Genomic DNA, 15,011 nt, shown 5'->3' with positions numbered 1-15,011 from the left:
TAAGCCACAATAATCTGTCACAGTTTCTAACATAAATTTTTTACCTGTCATATGATGCGAGGCTCCTGAATCAACAACCCAATCAGCATCCACGACTCCGTTGTCTAAAGTCAGAGCAGCTAAAGCATGAGAAAGAGTTTCTTGTGACGCTTTAGGAATCCACCAACAAATTTTTGCAACATGACCGGGTTTTTCACAATACTGGCAAACTTTATCTTTATACAGCTCCCGCTCTTTTGCTGTCATACGTCGCTAACCTGCTGGTGGTGGTCGGCGTTGAGAACCTGAAGCTCCTTTGGATTGAGTTTGTCCACGTTGTTGTTGCGCTTGGAACCCTCGACCCTGGGAGGTAAACCCGCCTCGATTTAAGCCAGAGTTCAACTGCTTCTGCTGATTTCCATAGAATGCGACATAAGAGGAGATCTGATCCAAAGTCGAGTCAGATGAGCTTCAGAACCAGTTTCACCGCTGATCTAGATTTTTCAGCTGAGAGACTAATTCGTTGTAGGTTGGACGTGGTGGTTTGAGCATTGTGGTTGTGAACGTTTCATATTGGGGTCCCAAGCTTGTGAGAAGACAAAAGACCTTCTCATTATCGGGTACCATTTTGCCAATTGCAGCAAGACTGTCACAAATCTCTTTAAAGAGACGCAAATGTTCTGCTATAGTCTTATTTTCATCTTTGCGAAAATAAGTCAATTGTTGTCGTAGGGTAAATTCCCTCTCTTAGGAGTCTTGTGCATAAGCATCCTTCAAAGCCCCCCAAACAGAGAAAACTGTTTCCAAGCCGATGACAAGTCCAAGATATTCTTCGCTTAGGGTTCCACAGATCCATCCGCGAAGTAAGCGATCTGACTTTTGCCATGCTTTGAAATTATCTGTAAGCTGTGGTTGATAATCTTCAGGAATTGGTGTAGGAGGAGCAACAAACTTCTGAGCCTCCGGGAATTCTTTCACAAGATGATCTGACAACTCCTGGCTCTCAACTAAGCTTAGTATCTGCTCTCTCCACAAGGGGTAGTTTGTTTGTTTGAGTTTCAAGGTAACAAAGTTTGTCACATTTAGAGAAAAGGAGGCCATTAGAAGGGTTTGGAAATTAACTCGCTCTGATACCACGAAGAAATTAAGAAGAAGAAAGAAAGAATGTGTATTGCTCGTATTAATTTTAATACCTTTTTTTTTACTAGAAATAACTGTGTAGTCGTATACTTAAATAGACTACTTTACAACTAAATGACGAGAATAATGGAAAACAATCTGCTAGACTCTATCCCATGTAACAGAACTTATCACCCTTAAAAGCTCTTGTCACCAGAATAATTCAAACCAAGAATAATTAACAGATTTATAGCTGAATTACAACCAACCTTATCTCTCCTAGCTCCAGTTTTTATTAGTCAACCTTATCACTCCAAGGGGTAGATGCATCCTTATTACTCCATAGGTTAATAAAACTGAGTAATTTAGGTTGTGTTTTTTAGACGATTGTAGATGGCAAGGATCAAACTACATGAAACAACCCAAATTTTTCTTTTCAAAGATTTTCCATTTAAATTTAATAAACTGACAGCCTGGAAATATATTTAATTATTTAAATACAAATTAATAATTCGTACAGTGACAAATCGAACTAAAAACCAATTGGGAAAATCAAGAATCGAGCAAAAACCAAGATTTGAGCTGAATTGAACCGAAATCGAACCGAACCAGCCCAAACCATCTAGAAACATCTCCTGCCCTTTATCTTCAATGCTCATCTCCCTCCCTCACTCAGCCTAGCGCTACCCGACCACCCACGCAATACCACCAGACGCAGCACCACCGCGCCACCATCTTCTCCTCCTCCTTTCTTCTTCTTCTTCTTCTTTCTTTCTTTTCTTTTCTTTCTTTCTCTTTCTTTTTCCCTGCGCCTGCGACTCCGTTGCTGGCAGAAGCAGATCGCGCCTCCACCAGCTCGAGCAGAGCCATAGTGCCACTACCGCTCCTCACCGCCGCTCGCCATTCTTCACAGCCTCCATCTAGCGAGCACCGTAGATAGGAGCAGCGCCTCAGCTCAGTTGCAGCTCCAGCGTGTCTTCGACCACCAGGAGCATATCTGTCGCGCCTGCAGTTGCGCCGCTAGTTGCTCCGCCACCATGTCGCGCCACCACTGCAAGTCAGCCCCTCCTGCGTCGATCTCAGGTGGTCCAATCGCTTCCAGCACGCGTAGTTTCAATCCGGTACGCGTAAAATCCCAAATCCTGCAAGAAAATAATATTTTGTTTGGGTATGAATTTATTTTATTAATTGTGGTTAATTAATTTAATTTTAGTAATCTTGGTTAGTTAATTTAATTTTAGTAATATTATTTAATTAAATTAATTTTATTATTTGTAGTTAATTAATTTAGTTAATTTAATTTATTAATTGTGAGTAGTGTTAGATAACTAGTATCATCCGCCTGCATTCATGCATTCACGGCTAAATGTTATCATGCATTATTTTGTTGAATTATCATACTGTGATGCACTATTTGATGATATTAAAAATTATTTGATTATTTGTGTTGTGACTATGCTGTGCTTTGTTTGTGTGGAATTGGGATGAAGTGGGTCACCATGGGTTTGTGAGACCGTTACCGTTATATGGATCCTGATTATGATTACCATTACCGTTATATGGATCCTGATTACCGTTAGCCGGGTAAATGGGAGATCGGCGCCCCCGTGTGCACCTACCGTTACCGTTACCGTTAACCACATGTTGGCTTCTTTATTGGGTGCACCGAATAATCTAGATTTGATCGCAGCCCGCAGGGTGGCCTCCTGTTGTGAGCGCCTGATGATCTAGATTTGATGGAGACGACCGGGTTGCCTCCTGTTGGTATGGAAAAGAAAAGAGAGAATGGAAAAACAATGAGAGGGTTGGTCAAGTGAGGATTAGACCGGTCGGCCAGTATGGGGGATCGGCTCCCTGGTGCACATGTGAGAGGATGAGCCATGTGGGAGGACGGCTCATCGGGGGTTCGGTGACTCCACTGACTAATTTCCACGTGATGTGATTATATGAAGGTGATAATAATTGTGATTGCTGTTGTATTGCCATTTGTGTGACAAACTGCATGATTATATAATTAAACGCATGACCAGATTAAAATATTTTAGCATCTGTGTGACTGTGTGGGGTGAGAGGGTTATCTAACCCTACTCATTGAGTTTGGCGCTCACCCCTGCCTACTATTTTTTTCCAGGTAATAGAAAGAAAGGAAAGCCCTATGGAATTGAAATACTTATTATAGAAGACCGTTAATGATAGAAATAATGATGTGAATATAAAGGTAGAGTTCCGCAATTGTATTCCAACTGGGTTGTAAATGATTAAATAGAGTATAGACATTTATTATGTGGACTATATTTTGGATATATTTGTGAAATAGATTATTAGGCCTGAATCCATAATTATGAATAGAATGTAAGATTTAAATAAGTTAGGCTTACTACGGGCTTTGGGGGCCTTAAGCCTACCCAGGTCCTAGTGCCGGTTCGGCCCACGGAAATGGGTCGTGACACTACAAAATGGACTGGGTTGAGTAAGTGATATTTTTATTCTTCTTTGAGGCTTGATAAATTTTCTTTTACATGATTATATATTTATATTTCTAACAAGGTTGATAATAGCGGTGACATTTTGTGATCAACGAGCAACTGCCACAACGGTGGTGACTTTTTGGATCAATCTGTGTAAAAATGACAAGAAATAATCTTGAGCTTACACCATGGCTGTGTAGATTTTTCTTTACTTGCCATATATATTTCTCTCAAATGGATCAACTTTGAAATTTAATTTATCATAGCAGAGATGACAGTACTATTACCAGACCTGTTCATATTTATTTTCTCAGTTTTAGAGGAGGCTATAGGTCCTCCCATCTTCTCAAACTGGTAAATTTTTTATCTTTCTTTATTGAGTTTTTTTTTTCTCTTTTAATTTAAGAAAATTTTTATATTGTTCTTTTGTAGCCTTTTTCAGGGATCTTGTTTTGTTTTTGGATAGGAGAATTTTCCCTGTTGTTTTTGGATATGAAAGCTATTATTCCAAAATATCTAAATAGATATTTTACGAATGAAAGTCAAAAATTCTAAAAATTATTGATATTGATGTCGCAAAGTGTGTAATTTTACTAAAATTTACAAGTTCAAATGCACTATAGATCATCCGCAAAGTTCAAGATGTTACAAGGTTAAAATTAAAGTTCAAAGGTGAATTTATATATTCAGCCCATCATAGTTTATGTTGTTTCAGACACTGTATATTTGGCCATGCAACTTTTCTATATTGTCAAATGTATTGCGTTTCTACTGGATCCACATGAATTGATCCTTTCACCTGAATTCATGGGCCTATATTCTTCAACAATTTAACCTCTTCTTAATGGAGTTGATTTGAAGTGAATAAATCTGAGTTGGAATTTTAGTATGTTAATGGACTATTTTTACCCTTTTTTACTTCCACAAAATCATCTAATATATCTGAACTTTTCGATTTGTATTAATTGTACTCTAAAATAATCTCAACGAGTGACTTTTTTTTTTTTTTTTGTTAAAATTACACCCTATCTTCAATCTGATGAATATTAGAAATAAAAAAATAAATTTCATGGGCCCCACACCTGTAGCTTGAGTTAGCTAACCCAAAGAATTGGATTAGCAAAAACGTACTGTTTCACTTTGGCTTCTGTCTTCGTTTTCTTCTTTGTCGATCTCCCTTCTCATTTTCTCTCTATCATGAATCTCAGTGAGGCTTCTATTCTATTCAACAAGGAGATAGAAAGGAAATCGGTTTCTTTCACTGCGCTAATTAATGGTTACTTGTAAATGAGTTGTTACAGCAAGGTTTGGAGCTTTTCAAAGAGATGCAAATTGCCAAAGTTGAGATGGACAAAATCACCATAATAACTTTACTCTCTGCTTGTGTCAGGTTGGGGGTTTGGATCAAGGCTGTTGGCTCCACTCTTTCTCTATCATCAACCTATTCACATATATTTTTTAATGGCTTATATGCTCTAATTAATTTCAAAATAAAAAAAAAAAATGAGAAAGATCCATGGTGATAGAGAGAGAAAATGGAAGTCTGCACGTTGAGGATGATCAATGCAAAAATGAGAGAAGATGAGCAAAAGAGATGAAACGCACCGTTTTTCCTTAACCAACTCCTTGGGTTAGCTAACTCAAGCTACAGGTGTGGGGCCCATGAATTTTTTTTTTTTTTGTTTAATTTTGATCAGATTAAAGGCAGGGTGTAATTTTAACAAAAAGGTCATTCTGGTACGGAGGGTTAAGGTTATTTTAAAATATAATTGATGTAAATCGAAAAATTTATGGTATATTAGATGGTTTTGCCCTTTACTTCACTAGGATCATTGCTACAATTCTGCCACTAAGTTTACAATTTAGACACCAGCGCCAAGATCTCAAATGAGGATATGAAAACTAAGAATTCACAAAATAAAAAACCGCTTTGGGCAAGCTATGTATGACAAAAAAAAAATTTTAGTTTGCCATCTTTATTCTTTTACGAAGTTGAGGAAAAAATGTATTTACGTTTGAAATCAACAGAATTAGGCAATTATGGGTAGAATTTTTAGCGCCATAAATAATCATTCTTCTCTTTAGATTATTTTATTGGGTTGTTATTTAGAGCTGGCTTATGGTATATTAGTCCACTTAGAAGAGCAGGAATTGAAACTAGGGATGAGCAACTTTGGAAAAAATAAAAACTGAACCGAACCAAGTTATTTTTATTTTTGGTTCGATTTTCGATTTCGGCTTTGGTTTGAAATCTTCCATAATTTCAGTTTTCGGTTTTTGGATCGGTTGCTCCAAAACATTTATTTTCTGAGTAAAACCGAACTATTTGATTGAACCGATGCCTACCGTATTGAACCAACTAGTTTGGTTCGATTTGCGAATTTATTTTGATATTAAACAAAATATATTTTCGGTTTTCGATTTTTAATGGTTTAGAACTGAACCACCCGTTTGCACTCTCCTAGTTGAAACTATTTATTAGGCTTAATTAAGGATAGAAGTGGGGCAGGAACCCGTGAAATTTAAGCTACCCGTACTCATATTCATTTAAAATTTTACTATCCATATCCGTTTCAAACCCATTTAAATATCCATTTAACTCCGTATCCAAATCAGTTTCAAATTTTACTATCTGTATCCATCTAAAATCTATTTAAAGTACCATTATACGGATATGATACCCACGAATCTTAACTATCTAAATCCGAACTTATTTAAAATATAAAACTTTCACTAATAATTGATATGATATCCATGAGTACCCAATAGTGAGTAACGGGTAGCAAGTATTCAAAGGCTTATACTCGTACCCTATTCATACCTATTACGGGTAGTAAGTTTATTATCTGTACTCATCTGTATCTTATAGCCCGGTGCGGCGGGTCGCCTTTTGAATTCCGGGGGAACAAATAGGCGTGGGGAAGAGGAAGAGGGGGGGCTACGAGCCCTCTCCCGTTGCTGTTCCCGGACCACCCATTCCTTCCCCGGCCCGGTGAGGTCCGATGAGATCAGATCTTTGGGCCTGTGAAAAAGCTTTCCATCCGTCCAGTCCTTCTCTCTTCCTCTGCTTCGTAGATTGACTTATCCTAAACCCACTTATAACTACTCATGTCCTCTTTAAATGGATCGGAGCGAAACGGGTACCCTAAAATACTCACACTGCTTCCATCCCTAGGCTTAATTTTTTTCTAAGGGACTTTTTAAATGTTCTTTATCTTTCAGATGGTACTTCAGTCATTAACAATAGTAAAAAATTAAAATTGATTTTTAAATTTAACGCTTCGATGCCTCTGTTTGAATGAAATGACCAAAGTGGTAATAAAATCATAATTTATTGACTTAATAGTTAGTTTTTGAAGACATAAATTCTTATATATTAGTTTGACTAATTTACCAATCAACTTATTTTCCCTTAATAATAAGATTTAATTATTATTATTTATTATTTATATCATTAAACCTACTTCCAATTGCATTTAATTATGAGGTTATAAATTAAAAAATTTTTTTAAAAATAATATAATTAATAATAATTATTCAAACAACTAGTTTAATAATAATTCCGCGGCACAGCGGAGGTGATATTGCATGTTGTATCTAAGATTGACCTCGCCAAACAGAACTTTGATGCTAAGATGATGATAAAAGATTTAAAAAAAAAAAAGAGAGAGAAAGAAAGAAAGAAAAAGAAAAAAGAAATAACAAACCAAGCCCAGGGAGCGGCTATAGCCCAAAAACACCAAGATGCTTCAGCAGCTGAAGCTTCCGTCCCGCCTCTCAAAGTCTCTGCCTCTTTGTTCATTGTCATCTACCCTTGAAGATATTGCCTCTTCTCACCCAACTAAAGGTCAGCATTATTTGTCTTCCTTTCTTATATTCAATTTTAACGTGTCCTTCAGATTTCTGGTATTGGGTTTCGTTCTGAAATATTAATAATAATTTAACTGAGCATTTGGTTTTATCAATTAAAAAACAAGTTCTAAATTTGGTTTTTATGAGTATAGGCATTGCAAAGGTTGTACTGAAAAAAGGGAAGACACAACTTTTTAAGGATGGAAGCCCAATGGTGTACAGTGGAGCAATCGATAGAATAATAGGTAGGCCTCCACCTAAGACTGGAGATGTTGTGCTTGTTGCTGATGGCACAGAGAAACCTATTGCTTGGGGCTTGTATAATTCTGTCTCCATGTTCAGTGTTAGGCTTATGCAATTAGAAGAGGAAGCGATGGAGTATGTACTTATTTACAAGACTTTTCAAATTTTGTTTACCTTTATAAGGCGCAATTAACTTCATTCATGTGGTGCAGAGATCCTTCTTGCGCATTGAACATGGAGAAATTACTTGAAACAAGAATTAACGCAGCCATTCAGTTACGCAGGAGGTTGAGTCTTCCTTCAGCCCAGACAAATGCATATCGCCTTCTCAATAGTGAAGGAGATAGGTATCTGAGCTTGACTATTCCATTGATGCAATTAAACTAGTCTTTATTCACTAAAACATCTTCCACATCCATTTGCGTCCAACATCTGAGAATTACTTGTATGTTTTCAATCAAATGTTATTTGTTAACTGATGTTGTATATGTGTATGTATGCATCAATACTGACATATATATTTAAGTTCATTACAACGCTGATCTCTCAATAGATGTATAACGTTCTCATTTCAGCTTTTGTAGGTGTCTGTTAATCACATTGAACTGTTTCAAATGTTGGGTTAGAAGCAAATTGTAGATTATTGGTTGTTGAATCTTATTTCAATTCTTTTGGAATGTTGGATGTTGGATTCTTGATTTATGTCACGATGCATTTTAAAGTTTCTGGTTCATCACATAAAACAGTGTGGTTTAAGCATCTAATTTTAGCTACTTTGATTCTTTTCTTTGTCCAAAACTACCCATGTTGCATAAAGGTACTCTGAAATGGATGTGATTTGTACTTATAGCTGATAACTTTTCACACTGATGTCGAGGTAACGTAGGTTATACTAAATATCACAGCAGAAGGTAAAAAAAGGAGGAAAAAGGCAAATTACATTTTGCGGAAGTATGGTTTGATTGTGTTATTATGTACTAGGACCCTATCCCTGATTTTCATTAAATATTCTATTTTTATACTTTTATTATCTTTGTGGTCAATAGCACACTTATCTGCAAATTGCATACCACTCCATTACTGCAGACTGTCTGGATTAATTGTTGACGTCTTTGGAGATTTAGCTGTAATAGCATCATCCGCTGCATGGGTTGAGAAGTATAAACCAGAAGTAGAGGCTTGCATTGGTAGAATTGATGAAATTAATCATGTAATCTGGAGACCATCAGCTGAAATTTTAAAAGAAGAAGGAATGGATGTGTTGGATCTGAAAGAAATGCATTCATCCATTTGTCAAGAAAGGACAAAGGTAGAACACGCCTTTGAATGATTATAATTCATCTCTATCAGTTTTGTCATTCATGCTCCCTTTATTGGTGCTTCAAACTTCAAAAATTTGTGAGCCTTAGCTTGAATTTTAATGTTTGGCCAATTAGTTTGATAAAAATGATGCTTCTCATCATTCTCTTGGGTGCCAATGCCTTTCTTTCTTTCTTTCTTTCTCAACCCCATTAATACTGCTACTGGTCTACTAAAGTTACAGGCACACACCTCCAAGGTAGCCACAGTTATATTGCATGGAAGTCTGATATAGTATGTCAACAAGAGGGGAAGCAACTATTTCATCCATGATGTCTGTTGCTGTATCTCCATTTATATAGATAATGTTTTACTCTGTCATTGCTGCTCCCCTCCTATGTGCAGGTTTAAGAATTTCAAGTAAGCAATGTATTTTAACTGGAATGATGAATATACCATTTTGATTTTGTGTAGTTATTGTGTATTGGCTTCTAACTTATATTTGGCCAGATTAATGGCTATAATTTGTGCCTCAATGATAATGACTTTTTGCCTCATGTCTAGCCAAGGTCATGGCATCATGTGATCTGTAGATATTTATTTGTATGCATGTATGAAAAAGTACCTATTATGTGCACAATCTAAGTTAGGCATTCCTTCTTGCGCAACCTGCTTCTGATTCTATTGAAATCTGTTAACTATATAAGCGTTGTTGACGCCAACCCACTTTCATGCTGCAGGTTGTAGAAAATGGGATCTATTATGCAATTTCAGTTGCAGGGCAAAAGACTGGATTTTATGCTGATCAACGCGAAAGCCGACAATTTATATCAAACATTTCAGCTGGTCAGAAAGTTCTTGATATTTGTTGCTACAGTGGTGGTTTTGCTCTAAATGCAATCCGTGGAGGTGCCTTAGATGTTATAGGTACAGATTTATACCACAAATTTTAACCTTCTATCTACTTTCATTTAGTATTAGCAAAATGCCACTTTTTAGGATTGCAGGGTCAATACTATTTTAACTTGATTTTGCCAAATTATACATCAAATTGGCTGCCTTGACTCCTCTCTCTCTCTCTCTCTCTCTCTCTCTCTCTCATAGTGATATTTTATGAAGGCCTTGAAGTGAAGGCACATTGAGTGAGTCTCTAGATTTTCTAGACACATGGAATGTTTTCCCCTTTTATTTCTCTTAAGAGAAAAGTAGTCTTCAAATGGATCAATCTTAGCTCAAAGTGAAAACAAAAAAGGCTTTTAATCTTAAATTTATATAATTGGTTCCTTGGGTTGCTCACGTAGGTTAATAATTCCTTTTTGGGATTGAATTTAAGAGTAATGGATGGCAAACAACAGAAAGAGTAGATACAGAGCTAGTAGGAAAAGAAATAACAGCTGAAAATAGCTAATGATGAGCAAAATGATTATTGCAGAATCTGTGCTAGTAGGCCTGCAACTGACAGCAAATGGGAAACACTTGAAAGGACAATAAAATGCAAGAAATTCAATAAAAATAAATTTAAATATGGAGATTAACACAGAAGGAATATAAATAGAAAAGAAAAGGTGGAACTTCCACAAAATCAATTCAACCACTTAAATATAAAGCAAGATTTGGAAGTAACAATAACAGTAAATGCAAAAAAATTAAAGGTAACACAAGGATTGCAAGGAAAAATAAAAAAGTAGATTGCGTATAAGAGGTATCATTGTGATGGTGTAGGACCTCTTAAAAGAGTACTTACAGCATTTGTTTTACTTGGTGCCCATGTTTAGGTAATGAGGTGGCTTCCCTATTCTTCCCCACCTCAAGTTGGGTCCTAACTCTGTCGGCAAACCAAATACTGAAATTTTATATTTCTAAGTCACTTTTCTGTAAAAATTCCAGCAACCAAATGCCTTGGCTACTGGCATCATATAGGAAAGTGACTCATGAATGTAAAATTTTGGTGTTTGGTTGGCATATGAATATTACATTTCTGAAAATGTTAGATTTTTATATTCATGAATCTCACTTTTTCTCTCCCATATATATGGAAAGGTACTTTCCCATCTAAAAAGATGGAAGAACATTACATTCCTATGGGAATATAAAATTAAAAGAAAATTTAAAGGACATTAATATCCTTAATCATAAAAATGTCTTTTTGGTTGATTTTGATAAGATTTTCCTTTTGGACTTCCGTGATCTTTTTTGTCAGCTCATATATTTTGAATTTAATTATTTTTTGAATAATATTTATATTTCATATTAGTTGGTTATTAGCAAAGATTTTATTCAATTAGTGTTTATATCTTTATATGGTAAAGTTTTAGAGCATTAGGTAAATTAAATTATAAAATTTAAGGGTAATGATGGTAGTAACCTGTTATGTATTTCCCCATGGCTAACCAAAAACAATTATCTCACATTTCTCGGAAATTTTTCTATAATCGAACGTGATAATCCAATATTCCTTGAATTACTTCCCTAGGAATCTACTTTTCCAGGAAAGTGATTGCCAATTGTAATATTGAACTCCGAAAACCAAACACCCTTAAAGGTAGCATGTATTACATAATCTGCCACTATCAATATCTTGAAACTTAGGTTTCAACCATGTCGATAAGCTATTTTCACATGGTAATTGGGCTAGTGGTGAGCTTCAAAGTAAAATTGCATGAATCATGAATTTTAAGATTTGTTAACACACCTGGGGATGAAACTAAGTTTTTTTCCTATGTTTTACGGTGTTTACAATCCGAACATCCTTATTAGCCACTTACTACTATTGATCCTAGCATTAGGCATCAATTACAATACAATTAAATGGATTTGAGGTCTGCTAGCTTTTGCTTTGTGTATTTACAGTTTGACTGGTTCTGAAACGTGTTAGCTTGTGTCATAGGGATGAAACTTGCTGTCAATTTGGGCTTGTGCATCAGCATTGTCTAGAAGTTGATCCTATCATCAACTTTGATGCACTTCATACATATTAATGTATTCAACTTCAAGAATGGATTTGTGCATATGCTAAATTTCAGCTTTTAGATCACATTCACAGGCTGCTTCACATAAGTTGCTTGGACATTACTCTGTTTGACTGTTGCATAAGTAACTTGTTAATTCAAGAATCATGACTATAGAAGAAAGCTTATTGGATCTCTGATAGGAATTATGCTTCTTTTACTGAATTTCTCTGTCTGTCCCTTTCATTCTTGTCCATTACCAACATAACATGCACACAGGAAGATAGGTGGGAGGCTGAAGGTGTTCATAGCTCTAAACTGTCTAAATTCATTTATGGTGCTCTATCCCTACAAATCTCCCACAAAACTTTGTTTTGGTTCTTCCTAGCCACCCTGGTCTCCCTTTCCTCACCAAAATATTCCATTTGCATTCCCCTTCAAATTCATTCTTGCTCTGTCATTGCATGTACCTCTGATATGCTGTAATACTGAAAATAAAGCTAGCTGCCATTTTAAATTATTAATTTGGAAGCTACTTTAGAAAATAAAAAGGGATGTATCTTAAAGGCTAAGTTGTCTGATAACTTTTTACATTGTTTCAGGGATCGATACATCGTTGCCTGCTCTAGAGCTTGCTAGAGAAAATATTATTCTTAACCATCTGGACCCAAAAAGAATATCATTTTTGAGAGAAGATGCAACTGAATTTATGAAAGGTGCCCTTTCCAGAAATGAATCATGGGATGTAGTTATTCTGGATCCTCCTAAACTGGCACCAAGAAAAAAGGTACAGCAACATGCATCTAAATCTTATTTGACAGAATTTCTAACAGATACAAATATTGAAATTGGTTTTAGTTGGGAACTTGTCACATTTTCTTGTTTGTTAGCTTGATAAAATGGAAACATAGTTCTCATGTTATAGTTAACTAACTAAACTGTCCACTTTGAATGAATTTTCTAGCAGTTGACAAATTTAGGCCATTGTGCTAGTTGGATGAGCATCCGATTATAGTTTAGTTTTAGAACGATATTATCTTAATTATTTTATAACATGATTACTACCTTGTTTCATACAACCTTAATTTCTTCAAAGATGCAATCTCTTTTTTGTTGTACCATTCTGCTGATCTCAGTGTAGCAGTTAATTTGTTTTGGTGATAAAAAAAAAATGTAAATCTGTAATCATGTAATATGATGTTTTCATTCACTAAATGCATATATTTGCTCACTATATGAGGAACTGCTGTACTTATGATGGCACAGTCATTAGTGACTTCTCACTGTATTTGTTAAAACTTGCTACTTCAACATTGGTGACTTGAGTGGATTCTTTTCCTTATTATCCTATTCCTATCATATTGGTGTATTACGGTATTTTGGGAAATGTTGTGAACGATAATTTCATATACCTTAAATTACAAGTGACATATTAGGTTTCATAGGCTTAGACATTCATATTTTCATGTTTTTATGCGTAGATTTCTGTTATTACAGCAATTTATTCCTCTGGACAAAACCATTGCCTTGTGTGCTCTTCTGCCCATTTCAAACAATCGTCAATATTTCCTAATTTTATGGTTCTCACTGATCAGGTTCTACAAAGTGCATTGGGCATGTACAGAAATCTTAACTCACTGGCAATGAGATTGACGAAGAAAGGTGGTCTTCTCATGACGTGTTCATGTTCAGGAGCCATGACCCAAAGTGGAATGTTCCTGCGTATTCTCCAGGCAAGTAGTCTGATACAGCAAAATAACCAGATTAAAACAGATGATAAAGAGAACAAAAAAATCAACCAAAATAGGCTCAAAGTTCTGGTTAAACAACTAGGAAAAGCAAATAACTAGAGTTGGTTTTTATATTACTAAAACATCTGAATCTACTATAAAACTAAAAAAATACAACCCAGCTTATAAGCATATCTCACTAAAATAAGGTCTTAAATATATCCTAATAAATATAAAACCTTAAACATCAATCCTATTAGAGTAGTCTCCTTTTTTTTTTTTTTTTTTTGAGATGATACTAGAAGAAAACCTTACATAGTAAACCCTAAAAAAATGTCATGACTATTCGAATAAAGTCAAAATTAATTAAAATATAAAATAATCTGAATTTGAAAATCGCTATAGTGGAGTAAATAATTATCTCCTGCAATGTCGTGAAGAGTTACTTTTGAAAGTTGTGGAATTCTGAGCTTTTGCTCCTAGATCGAAGTCCTGTCTAACTATCCTGCAAAATGATTATGAATGTTTTGTACAAATCTCCGTAACTCTTGAAATAATGAGTTGGAAATTAAAATGGTGATATTTTTTGAGATTGTCATAGACGACTTTTTAGTGTCTAATGGCTGAAGTTTAGAATAAGGGTTGCATTTCCCTCTTAAACCTGGTCAATCACTTTATATCATATTTTCTTACATATTTTTTGGAATAAATCTATTTCATTTCATTTGCAAATGAATTTCATTAAAAAAATAAATTCATTTATAAATCGATTTTCGTATTTGTTTTAAATGTGTAGTTTTTACTAGTTTGTATTTAAAATTTATTAGTTTTAATAACTTGTACTTCTTTTTAAGTTTAGAGTTCATTCGCAAATTTTATCAATTTTGATATAACTCAGTTAGAGCGTAACTAATTTCGTAGAATTAAAAATATAGAATCCCTAATGAATAAATTCATTTATACTGAATATGAAATTGTGATTTGTAAATGAATTGAATAAAATTTTATCGAATGCATTCTCTGTTGTCCCATTTTTACCATAATCAGGGTGCTGCATCAATGGCGGGAAGGAAAATCACAGTCGTACGGCAGGCCGGTGCAGCTTCTGACCATCCTATTGACCCATCCTATCTAGAAGGTGCATACCTTACTAATATCTTGCTTAGAGTGTTATAAATGTGTCATGTAAAATGTATATTCTCTAACAAGAAACCAATTTTGTACTAACATTAGTTGAATCTCACACATTGACATTCTACTAGTGAAAATTTATCAATGTCTTACATAGGAGTTTGATAAATTCATTTCAAACTGAATAAAATGAAATATTTTTTAAGATGAAAATCGAACTGAACTATATCAGTTTAGTTCGG

The 15,011-nt window shown here is 35.1% G+C and overlaps 1 protein-coding gene across 1 annotated transcript; it reads left to right on the top strand.

The window, feature by feature from the left end:
- Positions 1–7,211: 7,211 nt before the first annotated feature.
- Positions 7,212–14,938, top strand: LOC105649917 (S-adenosyl-L-methionine-dependent methyltransferases superfamily protein). Its single transcript, XM_012236752.4, has 8 exons — positions 7,212–7,413; positions 7,571–7,796; positions 7,874–8,008; positions 8,748–8,970; positions 9,701–9,887; positions 12,511–12,695; positions 13,504–13,641; positions 14,686–14,938. The coding sequence occupies exons 1-8, from the start codon at positions 7,311–7,313 to the stop codon at positions 14,812–14,814; spliced, it is 1,326 nt and encodes a 441-aa protein (XP_012092142.1). The 5' UTR covers positions 7,212–7,310; the 3' UTR covers positions 14,815–14,938.
- The last annotated feature ends 73 nt before the right edge of the window (positions 14,939–15,011 follow it).

The sequence above is a fragment of the Jatropha curcas genome, chromosome 10 (assembly GCF_041381405.1).
Source record: "Jatropha curcas cultivar XTBG-Jc1 chromosome 10, XTBG_Jcur_1.0, whole genome shotgun sequence".
Lineage (NCBI taxonomy): Eukaryota > Viridiplantae > Streptophyta > Magnoliopsida > Malpighiales > Euphorbiaceae > Jatropha > Jatropha curcas.
The sequence above is the reverse complement of the archived record's forward strand: the minus strand, read 5'-3'. Positions and strand labels throughout refer to the sequence as shown.

Excerpts from the sequence above, each read along its gene's own strand:
- LOC105649917 (XM_012236752.4), top strand. The coding sequence starts at position 7,311 with ATGCTTCAGCAGCTGAAGCTTCCGTCCCGCCTCTCAAAGTCTCTGCCT. Across the intron at positions 8,009-8,747 it reads CTCAATAGTGAAGGAGATAG|ACTGTCTGGATTAATTGTTG; the intron begins GTATCTGAGCTT and ends CCATTACTGCAG. Across the intron at positions 12,696-13,503 it reads AACTGGCACCAAGAAAAAAG|GTTCTACAAAGTGCATTGGG; the intron begins GTACAGCAACAT and ends CTCACTGATCAG.